The following is a 27,447-nucleotide window of genomic DNA, read 5'->3' as shown; positions in this document are numbered from 1 at the left end:
TTATAATAAATAAACAATAATTCATTATCTATCAATAAATTATTGCAAAAGTGTTGTAATGGATACATCATAATAAATTCAATAAGTTAATCTTAATAAATATCAATAGATTATTATAATAAGTAACTTACAATTTACAAACAAAGATAGTTTTTATTTTAGCTAAAAACATTAGTTCAGCGATTACTATGCTTCTTTTCCTGACGGGCAGAAAACATCTTATGTACACATACCTAAGAAAAATGATTATTAGAGAAGAAGAAAAGATTACACAGTGCTTTGAAAGCCCTTAAAAGTGCGTTGATTCCATTAAGAGGCGTTCACACGCTAGTTCAGCAAGATTTCCATGCTTAAACATGTATTTCAAGCAAAGTACTTGCTTAACCATGGAAGTTCAGCCAGGAATACATATGAACACCACTCTTAAGTGCAGATGAGATGATAAATCTAGCGCAAAAGAGGCTTCCTAGCTGGTGGAATTTGGAATCCTAGATGGGAACGGCATGGATATTAATGTCTGGAAACCTGTCTGCACATGCATATCTCACAAGACGTGCATCTGAACAGCGCTTTAGTAGCCTGTTCATCGGGAAATTTTTTGAATGTATCGGTAATTTTTAAAATTTTTAAGATATTAATTTTTTAAGATTACCAATCAGTAATCTCCTGTGTGTTAATTGGTAAATTTCGGAACTGCTCCCATGGGAAAAAATATAATCATTTTTTTATGAGTTAACACTCGTACTGCAGTAGGGCAATACTGATAAATTTCCAAAAAAGCTTTAATAATTTTATTTGTTTATTTTATTTTTGGGGAGGGAGGGTAAGGATGGCTGGTAGTGATGACGTACGTAGGGATTTATAAAGGGTGATGTCCACCCATACAGGCTTATAAACTTTGGGTTCGTTGTTAATGTGTTTATTTCTTTTAATAAAACCCTTTTTTCTTCTAGAAGAAGAAGGAGAATTTTTATACCTAAAGGACAACTTTATTAAAACTTTCAATGTGACAGAATTTCGGAAACATTTTCACTTCTTATACCATACTTTGAATACTAATTCTATCTGACGAAGTGACGACATATTCATATAGATGTTGCTAACAATATTAATTGATCTATGGTTTTCCGGGATACTAATTTTGTAGTAAGATGAAAATGGATAATTTATACGTTCAATGTTATTGTACACAGATACAGGCTTAATTATCCATTCAGGTCCTGGAACTGAATACACACTTTGAAAAACAGCAGGTTCAAGCTTTAGCTCATCACCAAAATCAAATAGAACAGAGCCACTGTGCTCTATTGAAGTCATATAGTACATCCCTTCACTCGAAACATTATTCAATACGGCTTGAACACTTTCAATCCAAATATTACCTTTTTCCTTTTCAAAAACGGGAAACACGGCATATCGCCTTGTTCTGAGGAGTTCAAACTCATAAGGAAAATCCATCTCATATAAAACTATTTTAATTTCCCCTTTATGCAGGATGTTTCCCATATTTAGCTCATTCCTTAGGATTTTCAGGACTGTTCTAAATTCTTCTTGTGAAGACAGAGGTGAAAAAGGCTGAATTTTTGAAAAGAACTTGGAACTCTGTTGAACATATGCTGCCACAGTCATAAGGTCAGATAAACTAGAATAAATGTCCTTTCCTATTGAAAAGAAGTTTAGCATCGCGTTGGTGACTATGGAGTCAAGTACATTGTAAGCAGAAGCCATATTGTTCACTGTAATTTCAGAGGTTTCATGTAGCATTTTCTTACGTCGTTTGAATGCGTCAATTGTCAGCTGTGTGTCAGAAATCTCAGATGTGATCTCGATCAACTTTTCTGCAAAGTCCACTTTCATGTCCATAAGTGATATCAATGAATCTAGTTCTGGTATGTTTTGCGCTCCTAGCTGGCTAGAAGCTTGGAAAACTACTGACCTCAGGTTAGAAACTAAATTACGAACTTCGAAACGTTTGAATCTATTGTTGATATCACTAGGTGCAAATGAGACAGGACTATAAGCTTTCATCAAATCCGAAACTTCAACCCCAAGGTTTATTTGATTCCTTATCTCAATGTTGCTAATATTATTGACGAAAATTTTGATTTTCTTGCTTAGTTGTTTAGTTTTGTCATAATTACGTTCAATAAGTGAGAAATAATCTTTGAATATGGGGTCAATATTATTAAAATACGCCTTTGCTTCGCCAGAAAAAAAGTTATGAGTAGAATCAAGAAGGCCTCGAAGCTCAGTTTTAGCTCTTTCATAATTCTTATTACCAACACCAAATATAGCTAGAGCTATATTCACAACGTTAAATAGGATTTTTACAGCCTCGAAACCAAATGTTTTTTTTCTTACCTCTTCATAGCTTTGTGCCAAACGGCTTTGTGAATCAGCAGAAAGTTCGTCACTGTATTTGTCGACAATATGTTTCAGATTCGCAGCATTGAATTGACTTATTTGGTTGTCAACAGAACTTAACTTTTTCTTGTACATCCTCCAATCCTCTCTCATAGACTGCTGCTTAGTTTTAGTAGTTTGCATAAGTTCATCTGCTAAGTTCATTTCAATTTTAATAAGGCTGTCTAAGCTTTTGCCAGTCATTTGAGATGTGTAATGAGCTCTTAAATTAGAGAGCTCGTTTTTCTGTTTGGCAGCTTGAATAAACATTTTTTCAATAAAATCAATTTTTTGGGGGATAGATCCATCGCCTTTGTGTCTTTGCTTTCCTTTCAAGCTAAAGGAATTTATTTCTTTGAATACGGAAAAAAGAGTATGCTCATCAATGGTTAGATATTCAGCTTGATTCTGAATTTTATTTTGACTTCCAGCTTTACCTTTTTCTCCTGTTTCTCCAGTTTCACCTTTCTTTTCTCTTTCAATTGGTTTATCTACAAAATATAATTCGCTACTTATTATTTTTCCATCGTCAACTGAAGTGCCACGTACATCATTCTTTGTAAGCATTACTCGCTCATGCTGCTCCCAGGTTCGACTGTATCTTACCTCGATAGCTTTGATTGTTCCACCTTCACCTCCAGGACCACCAGGTCCACCTTTGCCACCCTTGCCTCCTTCACCACCTTGAGCTAATAGAGTAAAATGTTTGAAAGAGTTAACAGGGACATCAAGCTTTAGCTTCCCAGGCTCACCTCCATTCCCTCCAGATTTGCCAGAACCGCCACGACCACCTTTATGGCCTGGCTTAGCATTGAGTGATCTGTGTTCAAAGTTTTTAAAAAAATGAATAGTGCTTCTCAAAACCATGCTTTGTGGAACCACATCGCATATAAAATTAAGAGGTGAACGACACAACCAAGCCAACCATGTTTTACGTAGTTCGGTCTTAAATTCATGCACGTTTTTTAACATATCATTTTTTAAAGCATCATAGTAAGACTTTTCATAAAGTATTGGATTTAAGGTTCCATTTATTCCGTTTAATCCCTCGGAGCCATGAATACCATCTCCTCCATCACCACCATCTCCTCCGTTTGCTTCAATACTTAATACGCCTCCATTGACAGCGAAATGAATCTTTATTGAAACAACTCCTCCGTCAAATCCAATCTGCCCCTTTTGACCGATTTTTGATTTTGGAGGAGCATCTGGTTTTGTTAAACAGATAGTGGCTCCCTTATGATGAATATTCAGATAGCCAGTTTCAATAGACACCATCCTGAGTGATGTGGTGGAATAACCATAGACTGTCAAGTTAGAACAAATCAGCCAAAGCTCATCTATATGATGGGGCAGTGTTGATAAAATTGATGGCAAGTCACATATTTGATAAAAAATTCTAGTTGTTTTGCCATATGTAAGATTCTTTGGAGATACACTGCCAAAATCAAATCGCGGTTCAAGTAGGTTCATCTGTTTTTTGAATTCCATGCTATTTTGTAGCCTCTCTAAGTTATTACCAAATGATGACTCTATGTATTCTATAATTTCTTCTCCCTTTTGCAAAGGGGGATTCATACTGCATCGCGGAACTAATGAAGAAAAATCAAACTTTTTTTTTTTTACATTTGTGTTTCGTAAATCTGCAAAGGTTTTGAACGCATCCTTAATATCCCTTGTTGAGTTCACTGACTTAATGATATCAATACCTTCTCTTAAAAGAATTTCTGCATCATCACGCTCGGTATATGCAAATGACATTCGTTCCTTAGAACACTTAGAAAACATTTCCACTTTATCTCTGTCAACTGAGTCTAAAGCGCTGTAAATTCTTTTGGAAATTTCTGCTGGCAGTGTTTTCATCAGCTCTCGAGAGCTAGAAACTCTCTCAGAAAAATAACTTTCTAAGCAATAATGCTCCTGTGCGGGTAAATACCTGCATATTGGAAGTAGTGTTATCAACAAGGAATAAATTTCGTTCAATGTGACATTAAAATTAAAAAAAATCATTTTTTCCATTGACTCTGTTAGTCGAGTGTCTACTATATTCCATTCTGCAATAACAGTTCTTCTCTGCATTTCGTTTTTACTTTCTTCTACAAGGATTCCAAATTGTTTTTTGTTTTCGTCTATTAAAGAACAAGCAACTTTGACAAGAGCTTCAATATTCTTGGTTCTTTGAATTTCAATCAAATTTTTATATATAAGTAGCTCATTTCTGGTTAAATTTTGTTTTATGTTAACAGTAAACAAAGCGTCTATTAATTCATTATCAAGGAATTCAGCTTCTGAATTAATTTTTTCTAGTACGATTTCATACAGGTCAGTCAATACATTTGATGTAATAGTAGTTCCAGCTAAGATTCTAGCTTCGTTTTGCTCATTTAAAATCAAGGATATTAGTTTAGTTAGACTCTGTCTGAAACGATCTGATCCCTTTCCTCTAATATTCATATATTTCAAATGCTCAACTTCTTCTGGTAGAGACAAATACGGAAATCCAACGACATGAACTGACTTAAAGCATTTCTTTAATTTCTTACGAATAGAATCTCTCTTTTTCGCAAACTTGGATTCAGATTGAAACTCTTCTTCTAAGAGCTCGTCGGTAAGTTCTTCGTCCCTTTCACCACCTTGCATTTTATTAACAATTACAATCAACTTCCCACCCTTGAAGTCAGTACAAAGCGATCCACTTTGATCTTGAACTCTCTTTGCCAAATTGAGATAGCGATCTAATTTTTTTAGCTCTTCATCTGAACGCAAGGAGTCAGTAGTTACCCACATTATAATATTGGAAAATAATAAGGGTGGAATTGTTGATAGAAAATCAATGTTGTCACCTCTTACTCCCATTCCTTCACTATCAGTAAATACTAATGGAAAAGGTGATCCATCATAAGAAAATTTATTTTTTAGTGCATGATTCACGGCTGGAATATACTCATTAATTGGGATTACTGGTGATAAATCAATTCCTAACGTCGTGGTTTTTGTGCTTCTTCTTCCCTGACGAAACATTTCATCATTGCCAGATAACAAAGAAGCAATTGTAGATTTTCCAGATCCTCGGAGCCCCAAAATAGCAACAAGCACTTGCTGTTTTGAAAATTCATCTAACTCTTCTAACCTGGCTTTACCATCTTCATGGAGCCTTCCAAGTGTCTTGTCTTGTGTCACATTACTCGTTCCAATTTTTTGAACCAGAACTTCTTTTGGGTAGCAACTTTTTATCCTTAAAACACCATCAAAGCTGTTATTTAATTGGAATGTCCAAGTACCGTTATTACAGCTTGAATATAAAAGTGATTGGCTCTTAGAAGTATCGTGTAAGCTTACTTTGAAAGTTCCAGACTTTCTTGTGCACGGAGATTTTAATAAAAGGTATTGGAAATACTTCTCCACTGCGTATGTTGCTGAAGAATTGTTGTAAAGGTGTAACTGCTGCTGCCATCTTGATCGTTTTACCTGCAATAAATAATAATTAGGGTCCATATTTAGGGGCTTAAAATTGAATTTTCGAGTAAAGCTATTATTCTATTCTGAAAGAGTAAAAAAAGGAATCAAGCGGCGTGTTCACCTAATTCACTGCTCAGTAATGGAAAGATCTTAAACTTTACCCAAATGATACCCTAAATATAAACCCACCCTACCCACCTGTCACCAACCTTATTTCTTCGTCAATATACCACCCATGTAAAATTTTAATTTGGTGATATCTTAAATGATATTGGAAATTCACAGCGTAAATTTATAATTTCCTCTACGCTGGCGACCCTGCTGAGCAAGAGCATTAATTCAAGTAAGTCAAGCTATTAGTCTATTACCTATAATTTCAATTAAAATTAAGTGCTCAATCAAAGGTAAACCAAATTTTCTTCTAGGCAATGGTAATTTAACAGCAGAGGTGTTATTAATGCAAGCGAGGAAGGGCCCCCTGCTAATATTGCTGGTGAATCGGCAAGAAACACTTATTCGGTAAAATCCTGGTACAAAGAGAATTTGCGTTATTGGATCGCCAATTAAATTCAATAAATGATAGGAATGATAGGCGGCCTAAGTAAAGAATGAAACATCTAAAGCCAAACTGGCAAGCCATGACGTTCAACAACAAAGAGAAAAATCTCTACGATGAACGAACAAATGGAATTACGGCAAGTAAAAAGATAAGATCAAAACTAAAACGACGCAGATATTTCACCTGTATGAAACGAGGCGTCTTCAACGCAGATAAAAACGAAGACAATAACTAAAATAACCTAAAAAAAAAAAAAAATCCAACACCAAGAAATAAAAACAACCAATACTAATATCTACAATTGTCACAACTGAGACTATAGGTCACATAACCTAATATGTTGGTTTTCAGAGTTCAGAGTGTCAACATCAAAATTGAATATTGTATGGACATTAATAAATCCGTAAGTTGCAGTGAAGAAAATAAAAATTTCGCAATAGGGATAAGTGACACATAATCAGGACATAATTTTATCGACCTACTTGTGTGTCTACTGATCTTGACCTAATTTCTGAACATACTATGAATATTTATATATATATAGTGTGCCAAGCCGTTTTCTTGCGTAACCCAAATTGACAAGCAGAAGAGGGGGCAGTAAACCCGTGGCAAGTGCTGTTGTACCTGCCGGGAGAGTCTTCCTTAAACTGCAGTGATCAGTTGGAACGGGGGCTGATGCTTCCCTTTTCTATTGGGGCTAAACCGTATTCATCCAGCTCTTGAAGCGTGAACATCTAGTGCCCAGTGGAATTTCAAATACAATAAAGATTACAATATTAGCTCCGCTCATGGTCTCTGACTACTGGATTGCGCAATAATCATTCTGAAGCGAAATGGCGAGCGTGAAGATTGTATTAAATGCTGTTTTGAACTTTGTTGAGCTCGTTTTTTTCTTTGTTCATACTCCTTCGTCTAACTTATGTTATTTATGATGAGAAATAGAAACCATTCATTCATTCAATAGAGTTGCTTCAATGAGAAAACCAAAGCAACTGGATAAAATAAATGAACATGAAGTTAATTATTCTGTTGTGAAATAATCGTATTGTTTGCTACTATTGCTGTAATTCTCCTTTGTCCTGTATTTGATCTATGCCCCTGGGGATTTTGTGAAACGTTATTACCCCAATTATCTACTGTTTCACTTTTAAGAAGAATTTTATATATAGGGTCAACATTCAAACTACCTGTACATCTATTTGTTGAGATATTAGCACGGATATGTTTTTTTTAAATTCAATAGCCTCCATAGCTCCCTGTGTAAACCCTTTATAATTAGAAATGGCAATGGCATCATTGAATTTTACGTAATGATCAGGATGATAGAAAATATGTTCAGCCAAAGCCGAAACAAAAGTTTCTGGAGGCTTACTCAATTTTAGAGCTTTTTTTATTGAGTTACGATGCTCAATAAATGGTTCAACAAACTGTTGGTGAGTTCGACCATTGTAAACCTGCTCATTAACCCAAATTTACCCAACATTAATAAGACTGGAGCCCCATTCCATCCCATTGCATCATGTTTTCCGTCACCTGTTTCTAAATAAGGTAAATGGTTGTCAGTGGCAATGTCCCTTTTAGGAACTCAAAAATGTTATTTAAAAAGTTCCACTGACCTCAGTAATAAATAAAAAACATTGGCATTGGAAGAGAATTAGATTCTCTGCAGTTTTGAGGCTATTTCAATGTACTCTAATTGTTACGTAAAAAAAACTCGTATATATATTAAAGAATAAATTGAAAAAACACTTCGATTTGTTACAGGACGTAATATTGGCGAGCTTTGATGTTGAGGTTATGATGAAATTAGTTACTCTGGTTAATGAATATTCCTTTTATTTTAGTTTATTTATTTTTTATTTTAGTTTATAAACAGGTTTTTGGCTTACCCACGGGGCTGCTCTTAGTCCTCTATTGGCAAATCTTTCCGTGGATCTTATTGAAAGGTCCGCTATACAGAGTTTTAGACATTTCCCTTGTTTTTGGGGGTAGATTCAAGGATGACGTAGAATGTATTTGGAAGCACGGATTTGAATCCTTAGACGTTTTTCATCAGAATTTGAATAGTTTTGATATAAATATAGAATATAATATAGTTGAGTTTGAAGAAAATAATAAGCTACCACTTCTTGAAATATAATTAATTCAAAGAGATTTCCACTTGCTTTTCTCTGCCTAAGCAGAGCGATAGATATCTGAATTTTCACTCGTGTTATTCACTTTCGGTTAAAAGAGGAGTTGCGATTTCATTAGTTGATAGGGCTTTTAGAATTGGTTCCCACGAATTTCTTGACTCAGAATTATTGTATTTAGAAAACAGTTTATTTGTAATGGTTAACAACTTAAATTCGTATACGAAATAATAGAAAACATACCTACCAAACATAATGAAAAAAAGAATGTAGTCTTAAAGTCTTCGGAATTGAACTTGTCTAAAAGTTATATTTCTTTAAAAGACCATTAAAAAACCATTAAAAGTTTAAAAGACCATTTAGCAGTTTCCTAAATTCTGGGAAGGATTTAACTCATGGCAATTTGGGTAGTGGGTTGTATAGTATTCCTTATTCGTGTGGGTAGTTTTAAATTGAGATTTTACATTGCAGATTTCCATTTATTATTGTTTTATTTACTCCCCTACCCCCAACCCTAGACCACTTCACGTGGAAGAGGTGGTCGTAAAAATTTTAGAACGGACTCGTCCGATTGGAAATTGAATACTGCCACCTTTTTGTGAGTAAAAAGGGACTAGAGAGAGAATAGCCCCCCCCCCCCTCATTCATACCCTTTTTACTACCCTTTCCCCTTAATCCAGAAGACATCCTTTCAATATTTTAAGATGGGTTTTTGTTCAAAATAGTCGAAAAGCTCAGAAAATATGCCGCCAGGGATGAAATGAACCCAGTAGCCGCTGAAGAAAGGACTGTAAATTATTAAAGCCAATAATTGTTAACATATAAGTATTGTTAAACAGTTTATGGTAATAGTAGCCAAACAGTAGCCAAAACTCTAAAAAAAGAAATTTGATAACAATTAATACATCAATAGAATTGGTCTGTTATGCTTATTCCAGCTGTATAAAATTCATTAAGTTTAATGTTACCTATCACAAGCTACGAGCCTGAGAAGAATTTACTGATTTTTGAAAAAGGTGAAATATACTCCCAAAACGTCAAAGCATCTAAAAGAACATCCCACCATTAGATTCAGCATATAAGAAAACTCTATTGAAGAAGTTTCAAGCTCCTGTCTGCAAAAATGTAAAATTTTCCAGGGATGATCTTATTGAACTAATGGTCCTCTCATTCGAACGAAAAATTAAAAGTTTTCGTGCCGTTTATTAGTGATGAAAATATTGTAGGGCAAATAGCCCCTCTCCCATGCCCCCTTTTCAACACAGTGGCATCTAATCAATTTTGAAATAACCATTTGATTTAGAAAGGTAGAAAAGTCTCATAACTATGCCTCTGGGGATAACTTGACCCCCCCTAGCCCCTGGGGAATGGGAGGTTGGAAAATTTTAAATGGAGGAGGGGGCAAGAGGATTGTAAGCTATGGAATTTGCCCATTGTTTGCATATAGTATTTGCTTAGAGAAATATACCTCATTTAGGGGGGGTGTTTCCTGGAGAAGCTTTTCCATTGAGGAAATGGAGAGGAGTTTCCAGCATGATTTGAAAATAATAAGATATTAAATAACTATTTTTTACAAATGAAAATAAGGAGATTGTCAGGAAGAAATTTGCGGAGGAGTCAGTCTTAAGGGATTTGGACACAAAATCAAACTTTAGCGTAAGGAGCGAGGGACGAGGAAGGGGTAGCCCCTCAAAAATGGAATAATTTTTGTTCGTTCCAAGTTTTAATGTACCTTCCTACATACTTTCAGTTGAAGAAAGTTTCTTTTTATTTAATAGCGGATCGGTTTTAGCAAGTGAAAAACAGAAACATGGATGTAACATTTTAAACAAGACAATGGGGGAAATAAAAAGAAGAAGCAAACTTTACATTATAAAAATCTGAATATTTCGGCTTCTCATCTGGAAGGCTTTGTCAACGGTAAAAAAACTAGCTTAAACAAAACATGAAACAATTTTTTTATTTCCTGTTTTTGTTTTTGCCCACTGTCATGTTTAAAATATAACACCTTTTTTTCTTTTTTTTCATTTGTCTAAATTTGAAAATGAAAAGTCACTGTCAAGACCATATCCAGGTTGCCGTGTGATTTTTCGGGAGGGGGAGGGTGGAGGAGGTTTCTTAGTCCTTTCATAAGAGCTACTTATTCTAATTAAACTTTTTGTGATTCAGGTGTCATTCTTAAAGAATTGGAACAAAATTCGAACTTTAGCTTAAAGAGCGAGGTATTGACAAGGGGGTGAATTCCCTCATAAATGTAATAGTTTCTGTTCGTTTTAAGTTTTAATATTGTTCCTTACTTTCAGTTGAAATTTTTTTTATTTTATTTACTCCAACCCAAACACAATTAGTATGATGGCAGCTGATTTTAAGCTTGTAGTCTATTATAAGTAACATTTAGTACGACAGTCAACAAAAAGGAAGAAAAATGACGACAAAAACTCAACATCTAAATTTTTTCCTTTTGTTTAAAATTTTTTCTCATATGGCAAAATCAAAAATCCCGAGCAGATGAGAAATTTTAGGGAATGAGGAATTTCTGTTTGATATACGTATCTTTGCTTAAAGAAAAATTTTAAAATATAAAAAAGAAGCACTTAATAGGTGGTTTAACACAATTTTAGGCACTAACCCCTAACTAACCACAGTTTTAGGCAGTTGTCAGCCAGTGGCAAAATATGAAGACGAAGAACAAGTAAATATTTCGACAAAGACCTCCGCCATGTCGTCTTCAGTCAAAAAAAAAAAAAAATGTCTGTCGTCTTAAAAAAAAAAAAACAAAAAAAAAAAAAAGAAACACACGCACAAAATCAAATAATACGAATGTATTTAGCCCTCCTCCCACACCTCACCTTCTTTTCCCCAGAATTGTCTGATCAAAAATTCGAGATAGCCATTTTGTTCAGCATAGTATAAAGGTTTAGTAGCTATGTCTTTAGGGATAGCCTGACCCCCAAAGCCCCTCGAGAAAGGTCTATAAGTAATGGGGGTTAAGTCTTCTTCTGGGGGAATTTTCTGTGGGAGGGAAGGTACTAGAAGATGAGCTTTCCAGGGAAATTGTATACTGGGGAAATTTGCCACAATTCCTGAAGGAATTTCTCTTTGTTTGTGTTACTTTAGCTTTTGCCGAGTAAATTTTACATGTCTTGGGAAAATTTTCCCCTGACTGGAATTGTCCAGAGAATCCTTCTGTAGGTGGGGAATTCCCACGGGAGAAATTCTCCATTGGAGAGTTTTTCGCGGGATAGATTCTAAAGGGGACATTTTCTGTGGGAGCAACTTCATACTAGGGGAAGGGGGTTTGCAGAGAAAATTTTCCATGGAGGGAGGTTTCCAGTATAATTCGAAAAACATTCAGAAATTACATTTTTTTTTCCACGTGAAAGTGGGTTAAGAAAAATATTTCAGCCAGGAACATCCGCAAGAAATTTTCCAGGGTTGGGGGGATTTTCGGCGAGAATAGAACTCTCTAGGGGCAACTTTCCTGGTAGGGGGTAAGTTACGTGGGAATAATTTTCAGTGGAGGGATTATCCGTGTGGGAAGAAGATTTTCATTAAGTGGAAGCCAAATTTCCCGTCATTATCTAAAAAACGATTAGAAATTAAATAATAAAAGTGTCTTCAAATGAAAGTAAGGAGCAATATCAAAACTTAAAATAAACAGAAATTATTACATGTTTAAGGGGGGTTGCCCCTTCCTTATACCTTGCTCTTAATGCCAAAGTTTGACTTTTTGTACAAATTCCTTAAGGGCCGTTTTAAGGCCCAAATCAAGGGCTGTTTAACTAAAACAACCAGAAGTTTTTTTAAATACTAAAAAACTTTAGCGTGAAGAACCAGGTTTTAAGGAGGATGTTACCCTCCCTCATATACGTAATAATTTCTGTTATTTCATAGTTTCAATGTTTTTTCTTACCTTCAGTTGAAACAACTTGTTTTTTATATTTAATTTCGGAAAAGACTTAAGTTACTAAATAATATTAGAGCTTTTAGAATAGGAGCTTTGGGCCCTCAACGATAATGCCGGGGCATAGAAGGTATGTTTATGCCTCAGAATTTAAGGACAGATTCATAACAAACAATTAATAGCATAAAGAGTTTTGACACTATTATCATCTCTCCAAAGGGCTCCAATCACTACTTTTTTGCGATAATATTATCACTACCAATTACTACTGTTCATGATAATATTATATTCAAAAATGACAGATATCAAAATATGACGTTGGCCGATGAGGTATATTAATCCAATAAACTAACACCTTCCAAATGTAGTTATATCCCCCCCCCTTATAGGAATGAGAAGTAAGATGCCGAGGCATATTTGCCTTGTTTCGATTGGTAATGTATGGAATACTATTTCAACATCGCTGTTGTTTCTTGCTAAAATAATAATAGAGTCAATGAAATTTCCATGGTCTAAGGAGGGGTAAGGCTATAAAATGTCTGGGAGGGATTTTTGTTTTCTTAAATGTTCTATTTTCAGTTTATTATATTTCTATTTAATTTTCAAAACCTTAAGATTAATTTTCAAAGGGTTGGTTTAAAAACCTGAATACCTGCTGTGGTAAATGTATAAGTTAAAAGCAAGCAAAAATCCCTTAAAAAAGCAAGCATTTAAAAGCAAGTTAAAATCAAGCATTTAATTTTATTGTCAATTCGTTCTTTTCAATATAAAAACTGAATATTAAAATGGCTTTTATAAGGGTTTATTTACATTTTAGTAATTTTAAACAGTTAGGAGTCATTTTTGACAATTTTACAGTTATATCAAACAGTTCGTGGTAACGAACTGTAAGTAAGGAGCGACCCGGCTCAATGGTAACCGAAACTCTAGAAAACGAGTTTTTGATACCAATAGATATATCAAAAGAATCAGATTTCAATGCTGATTTCAAATATATAACTTTCATCAAGTTTAGAGCTACCCATCAAAAGTTACGCGCCTGAGAAAATTTGGCTGATTTTCAAAAAAAGGGGGAAAGACCCCTAAAAGTTATAGAACCTTAATGAAAATCACACCATCATATTCAGCGTATCAGAGAACCCTACTGTAGAGGTTTCAAGCTCCTATCTACAAAAATGTGGATTTTTGCATTTTTTGCCAGAAGAAAGATCACGGATGCGTGTTTATTTGTTTGTTTGTTTGTTTTTTTGTTTGTTTTTTTTTTTTTCCCAGGGGTGATCGTATCGACCCAGTGGTCCTAGAATATCGTGGGAGGGCTCATTGGAACGGAAATTAAAAGTTCTAGTGCCCTTTTTAAGTGACCAAAAAAAATGGAGGGCAACTAGGCCCCCTCCCACGCTCATTTTTTTCCCAAAGTCACCCGATCAAAATTTTGAGATAGCCATTTTGTTCAGCATGGTCGAAAATATGATAAAAATGTCTTTTAGGATGACTTGATCCCCCAAAGTCCCCAGGGGGAGGGCTGAAAGTTATGAACTTTACTCAATGTTAACAAATAAAAAAAACAAGTTTTTTAAACTGAAAGTAAGGAGCGACATTAAAACTTAAAACGAACAGAAATTATTCCGTATATGAAAGGGGCTGTCCCCTCCTCAACGCCTCGCTCTTTACGCTAAAGTTTTTTATTGTTTTAAAAAATAAAGTTGTGAGACAGAGTCAAACTTTAGCGTAAAGAGCGAGGCGTTGAGGAGGGGACAGCCCCTTTCATATACGGAATAATTTCTGTTCGTTTTAAGTTTTAATGTCGCTCCTTACTTTCAGTTTAAAAAACTTGTTTTTTTTATTTAATTCTTTAAAGGGCTGGGCAGACGTAGCTGATTTCGGGAACTGATTTCCAAATCAGCGCCGATTTTAAAAGAAATTGGCGTCGATTTGAGCTTGAAAAATTTTCTAGTTTTCGGTGCCGATTTACAAAATCAGAACGGATTTTCATCATGATCATCACAAAAAAACAGGGATACAAATAAATAGTCAGCCAGAGATGTATGTGGTGAAAGACCCAGCTACTGAGCTGAGAACTAAACTGAGAACTAATCTGAGATCAATCATGTAACTATTAATAAACTCCAGTTGATTTTTGGTTTTGAAAATCTCGCGCAATAAATTTTTCTTTCAATAAATTTTTCTTACCGCTATCGTTTGTCCACTGATGCTGAAATCGGTTCCCGAAATCAGCTACGTGTGCCGAGCCCTGAACAGACAATTTTGCTTCAAACGGTGATTAACTGAGTAAATGAGTGAATGAAAGCCATACCTTTGCACCCTCTTCTAGGGTTAGGTCATTAAAATCAATCCAGTCAACAGTATCAACAAAGTCAACAAGCTTAACGACATCTTTTTCAAAGTAACTGTAGTCACAGTGACTTGTTCCGAAGCACAAAATCAAACCAAACGGTAATATCCAATCCATGATGAAGACTGTGTTTGATTTGACACATTTATTGCTTCTGTCTTCAACCAAACCGAGACAATTTACAGCTTCCGAGATTAATTTTCTGGGAATCAAATATTATATTACAGTGCTGTCGTAGCTGAAGACAGTTAATCTATTTTCCTGTTGTGATTTCACCAAGTTCTAAAGGTCCTGATTTTAAATTCCATCATTGAGGCAGTAACCAATTATAAATGTTAAAAATGAGTAATCAATAAAAAGTGTTTTCCATGAGAATTATTCAAAGAAAAGTAGAGAAATTAAGAAAACCTAAAATGAGTAAAAAGAAAACAAACAGAAATAAATATTAATGTATAAACTAAACTTTAAATTAATAGAAATTAAAATAAAGAATCAAGCTTTTAATGCAGTAAAGAGGTGGGTTGTCTTATTTATTCGTATCATTTTATGTTTTTTTTTTAATTTTACTCGATTATTCATTATAATTTCCTTTTTATTTCTTTTGGTTCCTCATTAACTCATGCTAACTTTTTTTTGCTAACTTCTTTTTTCATGACTTATTTTATGAATTTAACTCGGAATGCCTTTTTAATTTTGATTCTTGAAAAAAAAATTTCTATAAATTTTTTTTCTTTAATGTATTTTTGTTTTTTAATTGACTTAGTTCTATTGTCAACTAATTCCAAACTTATTTTCAAGGTCTTTCAAGCTTTATCCCCTCAAAACTAAAAATCTAATTCTAATTTACGGCCGGATTTTAACATTCAGTTTGAAGATTTACTTAGCCGTAGCTATGTCTAAGGCTTGCTCAATAATCTCTCACTGTAAAATACAAGATGGAGGGGGAGAGGATGGTCAGTGACATAGATTGAAAATTTGACTTTGATTTTCTGACACTGATGTGGCTGAAATTGGGGTGCTATTCCTATTATATTCAAGTTTTATTTCTGAAATATATCGAGATCCCAAGGATAAAAATGGAGGTTTCTGGACCTCGGTAAAGATCTCAAGAAATGGTAACCCTGGATGAATAGGCTACTGTTACTACTATTTACTAATAATTCACTGCAGCAAGAATCCACCTGAGGCCAGCACATCTACGCAAACTCCCCCTCCATCTCAATTTATTGAAAGCCTCCTTCTTTACACCCTCCCAGGAAGTTCCCATTTCTCTTAACACTTTCCTTACAACATCCTCTCATCCAAACTGGGGACGATCTGCTTTTCGTTTGGCCATAGAAGGTTGGCCGACAAAGACAATCTTTGGCAATTTCTAGGTTGTACTAAACTTTTCTAGCAAATCTTCCTCCGTTTTCGGAGTATCCAGGCTTCAGAACCATATTTGACCACTGAAATTACTGTAGCTTCCAATATTCTATCCTTTGTTTATAGACTTATCTTCCTATTCTTACAAACCTTTTTTAAACTGTGATCCTCAGATTTGGCTATTCTGTTTTTCACATCTTCACTACTCCCAACGTCTTTACTGATAATACTACCCAGTTAAGTGAAGCTGTTCACTTGATCGATGTTCTTATTACCCAATATTACCTTTTCACCGTCACTTATTCCTAGCCTCAGTGACTTAGTCCTCAATTTTTTTTTCAAACCTATTCTTGCACCCTGAACTCACAAAACCTCTAAAATTTTATTCATCGCTATCACTTTCATAAGCATAGGCATAATCTAACTCCAGGAGATTTTTTCCTCCTCATTTCATTCCGTGGTCTCCCATTGCCTTTCGCGTCCTTCTTAACACAAAATCTATCAAAGGGATCCATATAAAGGGGGATAGAACACAACCCTGCTTAACTCCTGATTTAATACGAAACCAGTATACATGTTTTTAATTCCATATAAATGTTTATTTGTGTTTTTGCTTTATATGTGTTTTATTTGTTTATTTTTTATATGTGTTTCATATGTGTGTTTTATATGTTTTATTTTTTTATATATGTGTTATTACAATTTAAATGTTTTTAATTTCATAAAAACATTAAAAAAGGGTAAGGGCACTAAGATGAAGCTCTTCTGGAATCTTCAGCGGAGTGTCTAGCAAAACCAAAATACACTATGTTCATATAGCGTGTCTGTTATACCGGTAACCACGATGTCACCAGTATTGGTGTGGTAAAGTAAGGGGTCACCACTTATTGGAGCAAAAATGGTGCTACATCACTTACTGGAGGACAAAGTCCCCCGACGGCACTAAATATTATAATGAGATGCTCGTGCCTACCACACCGGTTCTTTAAATATTGGGGTTGATGATACCCAATTTACAGTGCAACCTGCCAAAGGGTATGATAACGTGATCGAGCGGTCAAATTGCCAATTTTTAAGGCCAAGGGTACCCGCCCTCGGTTACCGCTAATATTTCTAACTATCTCCTTGGAGGTAACGAACCCCCCTGTCAATATAAAAATGATGGTATCTTGTAACTCTGTTCCTACCCTGTCTGGGTTCCTGGAAAAATAATCTCACACGGCTGTAGAAAATAGTTTACTTGTATTCTTACAAACGGTCACAACAAACACACCTAACTCAAAAATAATATTCACTCTGTACACAAACTTTGGATAGGGGTGGACCTTCGCTTGGTCCTGGCCAATACTCTAAATCCCCATTCAAAATCCATTCTACTTTTTCGGATTAAAAATTATCTTATAGGCAAATATAATTACAGAAAAGAAAATGGGTCATTTATCTAAAAAGAAAAGAAACAGGGGTGGAACCCCAACACCTCCCCCCGTAAGATAAATGACCACCGACGCGCCACGCTGGCCCACCCATACAAATACAACAGTAGAAAAGGGGGAGCCAGTCCCACGGGGAGTCCATATTTGGGCATAGAGTCCCTAGGGAGAACACCTGTGCTGTCCGTCCCAATCCCACACCAAATATGGGCATGGAATCCCCAGGGAGAACACGTTTCCGAGAAATTGGAGTTTGTCCAGGAGAATTGTTTCCGGGGAAGTTTATTAATGTCTGACAGACGATTTCAAGGTTAATCAAATTGTTTCCGGGCAAAGTTTATTAATGTCTGAAAGGTGATGTTAATGTTGATCAAATTGTTTCCGGGTGAAGTTTATTAATGTCTGACAGGTGATATCAAGGTTGATTGATTTGTCACGAAAAGGGAATTGTTTTCGGGCGAATGTTTTGATCTTAGAGATAAAGAGATTAACGCGGGAAAGAGTTTCCTAGTAATTTCAAATGTGACAGCGCAGGGATGCCAAAAACAAAAGGAACACGCATAAATTACGTTTAGGGGTTATTTGGGCGAAACTGTTTTAGACATTATAGGGAATTATTTGGGCGAAACAGTTAGAGACATTTTAAAAGATGATTTTAGAAGAGGATTTAGAAGAGGATTTGAGGGTGAAACTCTGTGGTCGTTATAATACACAAGTTGTATTTGAACAGTGTTGTGAGGTCCTCTACCCCAGCCCCCAAGGGCTCTGATCCCCCTACCCCATCCCCAAAGGAAGCCCCCGGTCCCCAAAGGTCCCCCCGGCTCCCAAAGGACCCCCCGCGCCCCCAAGGCCCCTGAGCCCCCAATTTTTAATAATTTTTTATTGCTTTATTATATCTTTTAAGAACAAGTTATTTTCTTAATGTCCATCCTAAACCCATTTTACAAGTTGAAGTACCCATCCTTTTAACCCACAATTTTACTATACTGCTTTTTGAATGCTCCAACACCAATCAATACTTTTCAAAGGCATTTCAGAACAAGTTCTTTTCTTAATGTCCCTCCTAAACCCATTTTACAAATTGAAGTACCCATCCCTTTTACACCCACAACTTTACTTTACAGCTTTTTGAATGCTCCAACACCAAGCAATACTTTTCAAAGGGCATTTCAGAAATAGTTCTTTTCACAATGTCCATCCTAAACCCATTTTACAAGTTGAAGTTCCCATCCTTTTCACCCACAACTTTACTTTACAGTTTTTGAATGCCCAACACCAAGCAATACTTTTCAAAAGGCATTTCAGAACAAGTTCTTTTCTTAGTGACCGTCCTAAACCCATTTTACAAATTGAAGTAACCATCCTTTTCACCCCCAACTTAGTTATAGGTAAGAGTTTGAAGCTTTATCTTATAGACTTAGCTTAGAGTTTTAGTGTGGTTTAGTTTTAGTTAAAATTTTATAGTTTTGTAGCTTATATTCTTAGCCTATAGTTTTTTTTAGAGTTCTAGTTTAGTTTAGTGTTGTTAAGAGTTTAGAGTTTTTAGATTATAGTCGGAGCTTAGAATATTATTTAGATTTCTACTTTAGTTTAGTTACAGTTAAAAATTAAGAGTTTTAGCTTAGAGTCATAGCTTAGAATTTTACTTAAAGTTATAGTTTGGTTAAGTTTTAGTTAAGAGTTTCAAGGTTTAGCTTAGAGTATTAACTTAGACTTTTTGTTAGAGTTCTAGCATAGTTTAGTTTTAGTTAAGAGTTTAGAGTTTTACCTTAAAGTCTTAGTTTAGAGTTTTAGTTAGAGTTAAAGTTTAGGTTAGTTATAGTTAATAATTTAGAGTTTTAACTTAGAGTTATAGCTTAGAGTTTTACCTAAAGTTTTAGTTTGGCTAAGTTTTAGTTAAGAGTTTCGAGTTTTAGTTTAGAGTCTTAGCTTAGAGTTTTTTTGTTAGAGTTCTAGTTTAGTTTAATTTTAGTTAAGAGTTTGATGTTTTACCTTTGAGTTTCAGTTAGAGTTCTAGTTTAGTTTAGTTTTAAACAAAAAAATTTTTTTAAACACGAAAAACGGGTTTTAATTTTCTAAAAAGCAGTGAACTACAAAACAATTAATTATGCACAAAAGCTCCGAATATTTCGGCCCCACATCCGGGAGCCTTTCTCAACGGTAAAAAAAAAACAACTTAAATTACATTACAATAAAACAACACATAAAGAGAACGAAAAGCAAAAACGAAAGAAAAATATAAATAAATAAGAAACAAAACTCACATATTAATTAAACACTTCCATGCACTGAATGTCTTTCAACTGGCCTAAGAGTTTGGTGTTTTACCTTAGAGTCTTAGCTTAGAGCTTCTGTTAGAATTCTAGTTTAGTTTGGCTTTAGCTAAGAGTTTAGAATTTTAGCTCATATTCTTAGCTTAGAGTTTTTGTTATAGTTCTAGTTCAGTTTATTTCAATTTAATAGTTTAGAGCTTTTAGATTAGTATTATATTAGAGTTTATGTTGAAGTTCTAATTTAGTTTAGTTTTAGTTTTAGTTAATAGTTTATAGTTTTAGCTTAGAGTTTTTGTTAGAGTTGAAGTTTAGTTTAGTAATAGTTAAGAGTTTTAGCTTAGAGTCTTAGCTTAGAGTTTTTGTTAGAGTTCTAGTTTAGTTTAGATATATTTAAGAGTTTTGTGTTTTACCTTTGATTTTCAGTTAGAGTTCTAGTTTAGTTTTGTTTTAGTTAAGAGTTTGGTGTTTTACCTTTGAGTCATAGCTTAGAGTTGTAGTTAGAGTTCTAGTTTAGTTAGTTTTAGTTAAGAGTTTAGAATTTTAGCTTAGAGTCTTAGCTTAGAGATTTTGTTAGAGTTCTAGTTTATTTTAGTTTTAGTTAAGTTTTTAGAGTTTTTAACTTAGAGTTTTTGTTGAAGCTCTAGTTTAGTTTAGATTTAGTTCATAGATTTGATTTTTAGCATAGAGTTTTTGTTAAAGTTGTAGTTTAGTTTAGTAATAGTTATGAGTTTAGAGTTTTAGCTTAGAGTCTTAGCTTAGAGTTTGTGTTTACTTTAGTTTTATTTAAGAGCTTAGAGTTTTTTAGATTAGAGCTTATAGTTTTTGTTAGAGTTATAGTATAGTTTAGTTTTACTTAAGAGTTTGGTGTTTTACATTAGAGTCTTAGCTTAGAGTTTTAATTAGAGTTCTAGTTTAGTTTTAGTTAAGAGTTTAGAATTTTAGCTTAGAGTCTTAGCTTAGAGTTTTTGTTAGAGTTCTAGTTTTTTTTTAGTTTTGAGTTCTAGTTTAGTTTACATATAGTTAAGAGTCTGGAGTTTTACCTTAGAGACTTAGCTTAGAGTTTTAGTTTAGTTTAGTTTTAGTCAAGAGTTTAGAGTTTTTTAGCTTAGAGTCTTAGCTTAGAGGTTTAGTTAGAGTTCTAGTTTAGTTTAGTTTTAATTAAGAGTTTGAAGTGTTTTACCTTAGAGTCTTAGCTTAGAGTTTATTTTGAAGTTCTAGTTTAGTTTAGTTTTAGTTAATAGTTTAGAATTTTAGCTTAGAGTCTTAGCTTAGAGTTTTTGTTAGAGTTGAAGTTTAGTTTAGTAATAGTTAATAGTTTAGAGTTCTAGCTTAGAGTCTTACCTTAGAGTTTTTTTTGTTAGAGTTATTGTTTAGTTTAATTTTATCTAAGAGTTTTTTGTTTTACCTTTGATTTTCAGTTAGAGTTCTAGTTTAGTTTTGTTTTAGTTTAGATTTTGATGTATTAGCTTAGAGTCTTAAATAAGAATTTTTTTTAGACTTCTTGTTTAGTTTAGTTTTAGTTAATAGTTTATAGTTTTAGATTATATTCTTATCTTATATTTTTTTTAATATTTCTATTTTAGTTTATTTTTATTTAATAGTTTATATTTTTTATATTATATTATTATCTTATAGTTTTTTTTTAAGTTCCTGTTTAGTTTAGATTTAGTTAATAGTTTAGAGTTTTAGCTTAGTGTCTTAACTTTGAGTTTGTGTTTAGTTTAGTTTTAGTTAAGAGTTTAGAGTTTTTAGCTTAGAGTCTTAGCTTATAGTTTTTAGTTAGAGTTCTAGTTTAGTTTAGTTTTGGTTAAGAGTTTGGTGTTTTACCTTAGAGTCTTAGCTTAGAATTTTAGTTAGAGTTCTAGTTTAGTTTTAGTTAAGAGTTTAGAATTTTAGCTTAGAGTCTTAGCTAAGAGTTTTTGTTAGAGTTCTAGTTTATTTTAATTTTGAGTTCTAGTTTAGTTTACATATAGTTAAGAATTTTTAGTTTTACCTTATAGAATTATAATAGATTTGTTGTTGAGTTTTTTTTTTGTTTAGAGTTTTGAGTTTTTAGCTCATAGTCATTTCGCTGAGTTTTTTTTGGATGTCTAGTTTAGTACAGTTATAGTTAAGGTTTCTAAATCATACACTTCATCCTTAACTTAGAGAATTTGCCCCAGTTCTAGTTTAGTTTAGTTTTTTTTTATAAATTAGAGTTTTTTAGCTTAGATCATAAGCTTGGAGTTTTGTTAAAGTTCTAGTTTATTTTAGTTTTAGTTAAGGGCTTAGAGTTTGTAGCTTAGAGTTTTAGCTGAGAGTTTATGTTGAAGTTCTAGTTTAGTTTTATACAAGAGTTTAGAGTTTTATCTTAGAGTCTTAGCTTAGAGTTTTTGTAGGAGTTGAAGTTTAGTTTAGTAATAGTTAAGAGTTTAGAGTTTTTAGCTTAGATTCTTAGCTTAGAGTTTTTGCTAGAGTTCTAGTTTAGTTTAGTTATAGTTAAGAGTTTGGAGTTTTACCTTAGAGACTTAGATTAGAGTTTTAGTTTAGTTTAGTTTTAGTTAAAAGTTTAGAGTTTTTTAGCTTAGAGTCTTAGCTTAGAGTTTTTGTTAGAGTTCTAGTTTAGTTTAGTTTTAGTTAAGAGTTTGGTGTTTTACCTTAGAGTCATAGCTTAGACTTTTAGTTAGAGTTCTAGTTTAGTTTAGTTTTAGTTAAGAGTTTAGAGTTTTTAGCTTAGAGTATTATCATAGTTTTTGTCGAAGTTCTAGTTTAGTTTAGTAATAGTTAAGAGTTTAGAGTTTTAGCTTAGAGTCTTAGCTTAGAGTTTTTGATAAAATTGAAGTTTAGTTTATTAATAGTTAAGAGTTTAGAGTTTTAACTTAGAGTCTTAGTTAGAGTTGTATTTTAGTTTAGTTATATTTAAGAGTTTAGACTTTTACCTTAGAGTCTTAAATTAGAGTTTTAGTTTATTTTAGTTTTATTTAATAGTTTTTAGTTTTAGCCTAGAGTCTTAGCTTAGAGTTTTAGTTTGAGTTCGACTTTAGTTCAGTTTTAGCTAAGAGTTTAGAGTTTTAGCTTAGAGTCATAGCTTAGAGTTTTAGTTAGAATTCTAGTTTAGTTTAGTTTTCGTTAAGAGTTTAGAGTTTTACCATAGAGTCTTATCTTGGAGTTATATTTAGAGTTGAAGTTTAGTTTAGTTACATTTAAGAATTTAGAGTTTTAGCTTAGAGTCATAGCTTAGAGTTTTACTTAAAGTTGTAGTTTAGTTTATTTTTAGTTAAGAGTTTAGAGTTTTAGCTTAGAGTCTTAGCTTAGAGTTTTTGTTAGAGTTGTAGTTTAGTTTAGTTTTAGTTAAGAGTTTAGAGTATTACCTTAGAGTCTTAGCTTAGAGTTTTAGTTATAGTTCTAGTTTAGTTTAGTTTTTTTTAAGAATTTAGAGTTTTAGCTTATAGTCATAGCTTAGAGTTTTAGTTAAATTTATATTTTATTAAATTTATATTTAAGATTTTAGAGTTTTACCTTAGAGTGATAGATTAGAGTTTTAGTAAGAGTTCTAGTTAAGTTTATTTTTAGTTAAGAGTTTAGAGTTTTAGCTTAGAGTCTTAGCTTATAGATTGTGTTAGAGTTCTAGTTTTGTTTAGTTATATTTAAGAGTCTCGAATTTTTAGATTAGAGTCTTAGCTTAGAGTTTCTGTTAGAGTTCTATTTAAGTTTACTTCTAGTTAAGAATTTAGAGTTTTAGCTTAGAGTCTTAGCTTAGAGTTTTTGTTAGAGTTCTAGTTTAGTTTAGTTATAGCTAAGAGTTTGGTGTTTTACCTTAGAGACTTAGCTTAGAGTTTTAGTTTAGTTTAGTTTTAGTTAAGAGTTTAGAGTTTTAGCTTAGAGTCTTATCTTAGAGTTTTTATTAGAGTTCTAGTTTAGTTTAGTTTTAGTTAAGAGTTTAGAGTTTTTTTCTTAGAGTATTAGTTTAGAGTTTTTTGTTGAAGTTCTAGTTTAGTTTAGAGTTTTAGCTTAGACTTAGAGTTTTAATTAGAGTTCTAGTTTAGTTTAGATTTAGTTAAGAGTTTAGAGTTTTAGCTTAGAGTCTTAGCTTAGAGTTTTTTAGAGTTCTAGTTTAGTTTAGGTTTAGTTAAGAGTTTAGAGTTTTAGCTTAGAGTCTTAGCTTGGAGTTTTTTTTAGAGTTATAATTTATTTTAGTTTTAGGTTAGAGTTTGGATTTTTACCTGAGAGACTTAGATTACAGTTTTAGTTTAGTTAGTTTTAGTTAAGAGTTCAGAGTTTTAGCTTAGAGTCTCTGCTTAGAGTTTTTGTTAGAGTTCAAACAAAATTCGAACTTTAGCTTAAAGAGCAAGGTATTGACAAGGGGGTGAATTCCCTCATAAATGTAATAGTTTCTGTTCGTTTTAAGTTTTAATATTGTTTCTTACTTTCAGTTGAAATTTTTTTATTTTTAAAAAAAGCTGATTTTAAGCTTGTAGTCTACTATAAGTAATATTTAGTACGACAGTCAACAAAAAGTAAGAAAAATGACGACAAAAACTCAACATCTAAATTTTTTCCTTTTATTTAAAATTTTTTCTCATATGGCAAAAAACAAAAATCCTGAGCAGATGAGAAATTTTAGGGAATGAGAAATTTCTGTTTGATATACGTATCTTCGCTTAAGGAAAAATTTTAAAATATAAAAAAGAAGAACTTTATAGGTGGTTTTTTCACAATTTTAGGCACTAACCCCTAACTAACCACAGTTTTAGGCACTTTTCAGCCAGTGGCAACATATGAAGACGAAGAGCAATTAAATATTTCGACAAAGACCTCCGCCATGTCGTCTTCAGTCAAAAAAAAAAAAAATGTCTGTCGTATTAAAAAAAAAAAAAAAAAAAAAAAAAAAAGCAAAAAAAAACACACGCACAAAATCGAATAATAAGAATGTATTTAGCCCTCCTCCCACACCTCACCTTCTTTTCCCCAGAATAGTCTGATCAAAAATTCGAGATAGTCATTTTGTTCAGCATAGTATAAAGGTCTAGTAACTATGTCTTTGGGGATAGCCTGACCCCCACAGCCCCTCGAGAAAGGTCTATAAGTAATGGGGGTTAAGTCTTCTTCTGGGGGAATTTTCCGTGGGAGGGAAGGTGGTAGAAGATGAACTTTCCAGGGAAATTGTATACTGGGGAAATTTGCCACAATTCCTGTAGGAATTTCTCTTTGTTTGTGTTACTTTAGCTTTTGCCGACTCAATTTTACATGTCTTGGGAAAATTTTCCCCTGACTGGAATTGTCCAGAGAATCCTTCTGTAGGTGGGGAATTCCCACGGGAGAAATTCTCCATTGGAGAGTTTTTCGCGGGATAGATTCTAAAGGGGACATTTTCTGTGGGAGCAACTTCATACTAGGGGAAGGGGGTTTGCAGAGAAAATTTTCCATGGAGGGAGGTTTCCAGTATAATTCGAAAAACATTCAGAAATTACATTTTTTTTCCAAGTGAAAGTGGGTTAAGAAAAATGTTTCAGCCAGGAACATCCACAAGAAATTTTCCAGGGGTGGGGGATTTTCGGTGAGAATAGAACTCTCTGGGGCAACTTACCTGGTAGGGGGTAAGTTACGTGGGAATAATTTTCAGTGGAGGGATTATCCGTGTGGGGAAGAAGATATTCATTAAGTGGAAGCCAAATTTCCCGTCGTTATCTAAAAAAACGATTAGAAATTAAATAATAAAAAAGTGTCTTCAAATGAAAGTAAGGAGCAACATCAAAACTTAAAATAAACAGAAATTATTACATATTTAAGGGGGGTTGCCCCCTCCTTATACCTTGCTCTTAACGCCAAAGTTTGACTTTTTGTACCAATTCCTTAAGAACGACTCCTCAAATCAAGGGCCGTTTAACTAAAAAAACCAGAAGTTTTTTTTAAATACTAAAAAACTTTAGCGTGAAGAACCAGGTGTTAAGGAGGATGTTACCCCCCTCATATACGTAATAATTTCTGTTATTTCATAGTTTTAATGTTTTTCCTTACCTTCAGTTGAAACAACTTGTTTTTTATATTTAATTTCGGAAAAGACTTAAGTTACAAAATAATATTAGAGCTTTTAGAATAGGAGTTTTGGGCCCTCAACGATAATGCCGGGGCATAGAAGGTATGTTTATGCCTCAGAATTTAAGGACAGATTCATAACAAACAATTAATAGCATAAAGAGTTTTGACACTATTATCATCTCTCCGAAGAGCTCCAATCACTACTTTATTGCGATAATATTATCACTACCAATTACTACTGTTCATGATAATATTATATTCAAAAGTGACAGATATCAAAATATAAAGTTGGCCGATGAGGTATATTAATCCAATAAACTAACACCTTCCAAATGTAGTTCTATCCCCCCCCCCCTTATAGGAATGAGAAGTAAGATACTGAGGCATATTTGACTTGTTTCGATTGGTAATGTATGGAATACTATTTCAACATCGCTGTTGTTTCTTGCTAAAATAATAATAGAGTCAATGAAATTTCCATGGTCTAAGGAGGGTAAGGCTATAAAATGTCTGGGAGGGATTTTTGTTTTCTTAAATGTTCTATTTTCAGTTTATTATGTTTCTATTTAATTTTCAAAACCTTAAGATTAATTTTCAAAGGGTTGGTTTAAAAACCTGAATACCTGCTGTGGTAAATGTATAAGTTAAAAGCAAGCAAAAATCCCTTAAAAAAGCAAGCATTTAAAAGCAAGTTAAAATCAAGCATTTAATTTTATTGTCAATTCGTTCTTTTCAATATAAAAACTGAATATTAAAAATGGCTTTTATAAGGGTTTATTTACATTTTAGTAATTTTAAACAGTTAGGAGTCATTTTTGACAATTTTACTAAATATATTCTTTTAAGGGCAGGGCACATGTAGCTCATTTTCGAGACTGATTTTCAAATCAGCGCCGATTTTTAGAAACATTCGTATCAACTTGAGCATGAAATACTTTCTAAGTTTCGGTGTCGATTTACAAAATTAGCGCCGATTTCCATCTGGATAATCACAAAAAAATAGGGATACAAATAAACAGTCAGCCAGAGATGTCTGTGGTGAAAGACCCAGCTACTGAGCTGAGAACTAAACTGAGAACTAAGCTGAGATCAATCATGCAACTATTAATAAACTCCAGTTGACTAGTTGTGTCCATGATTTTTTTGTTTTGAAAATCTCGCGCAATAAATTTTTGTTTCAATAGATTTTTCTTACCGCTATCGTTTGTCCACTGAGCTGCTGAAATCTGCATCAGTGTCATCAGTGTCCACTGATGACATCAGTGTCCACTGATGGTGAATATTGTTTGTCCACTGATGAGTAAATGAGTAAATGAAAGCCATACCTTTGCACCCTCTTCTAGGGTTAGGTCATTAAAATCAATCCAGTCAATAGTATCAACAAAGTCAACAAGCTTAACGACATCTTTTTCAAAGTAACTGTAGTCACAGTGACTTGTTCCGAAGCACAAAATCAAACCAAACGGTAATATCCAATCCATGATGAAGACTGTGTTTGATTTGACACATTTATTGCTTCTGTCTTCAACCAAACCGAGACAATTTACAGCT

The 27,447-nt window shown here is 33.5% G+C and overlaps 1 protein-coding gene across 2 annotated transcripts; it reads right to left on the bottom strand.

Annotated features, from left to right (window-relative positions):
- Positions 1-13: 13 nt before the first annotated feature.
- On the bottom strand, positions 14-27,447 carry LOC148946590 (uncharacterized). 2 transcript variants are annotated; one of them, XM_089097474.1, is made up of 3 exons: positions 27,222-27,293; positions 14,772-15,012; positions 14-5,871 (listed from the first exon to the last, which is right to left on the bottom strand). In XM_089097474.1, exons 2-3 carry the CDS (start codon positions 14,925-14,927, stop codon positions 1,030-1,032), a joined length of 4,998 nt encoding a protein of 1,665 aa, XP_088953600.1. In that variant the 5' UTR covers positions 14,928-15,012; positions 27,222-27,293; the 3' UTR covers positions 14-1,029. The 2 variants fall into 2 exon arrangements, with proteins under 2 accessions (XP_088953600.1, XP_088953601.1); XM_089097475.1 differs by lacking the exon at positions 14,772-15,012 and having other exon boundaries at positions 27,222-27,447.

Source organism: Artemia sp. Qi Xiang Cuo, chromosome 11, assembly GCF_049724085.1.
Source record: "Artemia sp. Qi Xiang Cuo chromosome 11, ASM4972408v1, whole genome shotgun sequence".
NCBI lineage: Eukaryota > Metazoa > Arthropoda > Branchiopoda > Anostraca > Artemiidae > Artemia > Artemia sp. Qi Xiang Cuo.
The sequence above is the reverse complement of the archived record's forward strand: the minus strand, read 5'-3'. Positions and strand labels throughout refer to the sequence as shown.

Excerpts from the sequence above, each read along its gene's own strand:
- LOC148946590 (XM_089097475.1), bottom strand. The coding sequence starts at position 27,377 with ATGGATTGGATATTACCGTTTGGTTTGATTTTGTGCTTCGGAACAAGT. Across the intron at positions 5,872-27,221 it reads CCCTAGAAGAGGGTGCAAAG|GTAAAACGATCAAGATGGCA; the intron begins GTATGGCTTTCA and ends TATTTATTGCAG.